The sequence below is a fragment of the Lipotes vexillifer genome, unplaced genomic scaffold (assembly GCF_000442215.2).
Source record: "Lipotes vexillifer unplaced genomic scaffold, Lipotes_vexillifer_v1.1 scaffold977, whole genome shotgun sequence".
Taxonomy (NCBI): domain Eukaryota; kingdom Metazoa; phylum Chordata; class Mammalia; order Artiodactyla; family Lipotidae; genus Lipotes; species Lipotes vexillifer.
In genome coordinates this window covers 1038302-1041037 of record NW_006783088.1, presented here as the reverse complement: position 1 = coordinate 1041037, position 2736 = coordinate 1038302, and the positions used below count along the sequence as shown (strand labels likewise).

At 43.1% G+C, this 2736-nt stretch overlaps 1 protein-coding gene across 1 annotated transcript; it reads left to right on the top strand.

Moving 5' to 3' along the window:
* The first annotated feature begins 1189 nt into the window (after nucleotides 1-1189).
* Nucleotides 1190-2143, top strand: OR6Q1 (olfactory receptor family 6 subfamily Q member 1). Its single transcript, XM_007455691.1, has one exon. The coding sequence runs from the start codon at nucleotides 1190-1192 to the stop codon at nucleotides 2141-2143; it is 954 nt and encodes a 317-aa protein (XP_007455753.1).
* The last annotated feature ends 593 nt before the right edge of the window (nucleotides 2144-2736 follow it).

Sequence of the window (2736 nt, the reverse complement as noted above, 5' to 3'; positions counted from 1 at the left end):
GTTCCTCAAGCTCAATGAAAGTCACTTCCCCTCTATGATCTATTCCAGGAGAGGTCAACATCTAAAAATGTCCTCTAGTATGTATGTATGTGTGTATGCATGCATGTATTTTTATTGAGGTACAGTTGATGTACAGTATTATATAAGTTTTGAGTGGACAACATAGTGATTCACAATATAAAGGTTATGATCCATTTATAGTTATTATAAAATCTTGGCCATGTTCCCTGTGCTGTACAATATATCCTTGTAGCTTATTTATTTTATACATAGTAGTTTATACCTCTTAATCCCCTGCCCCTAACGTGTCCCTCCCTACTTCTCGCTCCCCATTGGTAACCACTAGTTTGATCTCTATATCAGTGAGTCTGTTTCTGTTTTGTTATATTCATTCATTTGTTTTATTTTTAGATTCCACATATAAGTGATATCATATAGCATTTGTCTTTCTCTCTGACTTATTTCACTAAGCATAATACCCTAAGTGTCCATCAACAGGTGAATGATAAGGAAGATGTACACACACACACACACACACACACACACACACACACACACAACGGAATACTCCTCAGCCATAAAAAAGAATGAAAATTTGCCATTTGCCACAACATGAATGGACTTGGAGGGTATTATTCCCTAGTATTTATTAATCCAATCACGATAAATACTTTAGAGGGATTATCTAATTTAAATTTTCACAACAACTTTGTTAGTTAGGTTCTTTTGTATTTGGAGACAGGAATGCTTGATCAGGAGGCCAAGCTCTTAACCTTCATGGTACTTGAGGTTTTTCCAAAATGCATGATGTTCTCCCTGATGTCTGAGATTTTATACTTGTTATGTGCTCTCTCTTTCTCTATCTTTTATGTCACTAACTTATAATTATTTTTCAGGTTCCAATTTAGACAGCTCTTCCTCCAGGAAGGTTTCCCTGATTCCTCAAGACTGGTTGAGCTTCCCCTCTTCTGCCTCCCATTAACATCCTGTCTTATTTCTATCTAGCACTTTTCATTTTGTACTGAAATCATCTGTTTTCTCATGCCCTTCATGGACTATACATTTTTTTGAGAGTTAAGGATAGCGTCTTGACTTTATTTTCCTCTCCTGAAGTGAAAGATACTTTAGTCCAGCATCTCATAGGTTCTCCTTGAGTTGTCATCATCTATGAGGCTGAGACTACTCACACATGCAGCCATGTGACCAAAACTGGACCCACGTAACAGAGTTTGCTACGCTGGGCTTTGCCGAGGTGCACGAAATGCGCCTTCTCTTCTTTACTCTCCCCCTCACTATGTACCTGTTCGCCCTGGTGGAGAATTTGGCCATCATCCTGGTTGTGGGTTTGGACCACCAGCTACGTAGACCGATGTACGTCTTCCTGACACACTTGTCCTGCCTTGAAATCTGGTACACTTCAGTCACAGTGCCCAAGATGCTGGCTGGTTTTACTGGGGGACACGGGGGCAAGAATATCTCCTATGCTGGATGTCTGTCCCAGCTCTTCATCTTTACCTTCCTTGGGGCAACGGAGTGTTTCCTACTGGCCGCCATGGCCTATGACCGCTACGTTGCCATCTGTATGCCTCTCCGATATGGGGCCTTGGTGTCCTGGGGCAGCTGCTTCCATCTGTCAGCTGCTTGTTGGCTGGTTGGCTTCCTCACCCCCATTTTGCCCATCTACCTCATGTCCCGACTGACATTTTGTGGCCCCAATGTCATTGATCACTTCTTCTGTGATGTTTCACCCCTGCTAGCCTCGTCCTGCTCGGATGTCACCCTGAAGGAGACCACAGACTTCCTGGTCTCTCTGGCTGTGCTCCTGACCTCCTCCACAGTCATTGCTGTGTCCTATGGCAACATTGTCTGGATGCTGCTGCATATCCGCTTGGCTGCCGAGCGCCGGAAGGTCCTCTCCACCTGTGCAGCCCACCTGACTGTGGTGAGCCTCTTCTACGGCACTCTCTTCTTTATGTATGTCTGGACCAAAGTGGCCCCTTCCATCAACTTCAACAAGATGGTTTCTGTCTTCTACTCCATCGTCCCTCCAATGCTCAACCCTCTCATCTACACTCTTCGAAACAAAGAGGTGAAGGGAGCTCTGGGCAGAGCCTTTTCCTTCAGGTCTTGGAAAGGTCAGTGAGGGGGCAGGGAGGGATCCAGTGTCCTTGCCTTGGCTTTTTAGAAGGAGGGTGGTGAGGACTCTGGAATGGAACAGAGGCCTAGGAGTCAGGAGTTATGGACTATGTATTAGTTCAAGTAAAACGCTAGTCTGCTATAGTAAGAGAGCCCTAACTATAATGTAGCTTAAAGAATGAAGGATACTTTCTCTTTCCTGAAGAGTCCAAGGTGAGTGATCCAGGTTGGTGGATGTGCTCAACAGGCATTCAAGGATCCAAATTCCTTGCATCTTTTTTTTTCTGGAAGCTCCCTGTCTCCAGTTACCACCACATGCTTCTCTTCCTCTTTGCCATCACTTCTCTGCTTTCTTTCCTTCTTTTTTAGCTATCCAATTATTTTCATTTTTATTTAAAAAAATTTTATTGGGGTATAGTTGATTTACAAAGCTGTGTTACTTTCAGGTGTACATCATAGTGAATCTGTTATACATATACATATATCCACTATTTTTTATTTTAAAATTTTATTTTTTATTTATTTACTTTTGGCTGCTTTGGGTCTTTGTTGCTGTGCCCGGGCTTTCTCTAGTTGTGGTGAGCGGGGGCTACTCTTCGT

What these genes read in the sequence shown, in the direction of transcription:
- OR6Q1 (XM_007455691.1), top strand. Translation starts at nt 1,190, where the DNA reads ATGCAGCCATGTGACCAAAACTGGACCCACGTAACAGAGTTTGCTACG.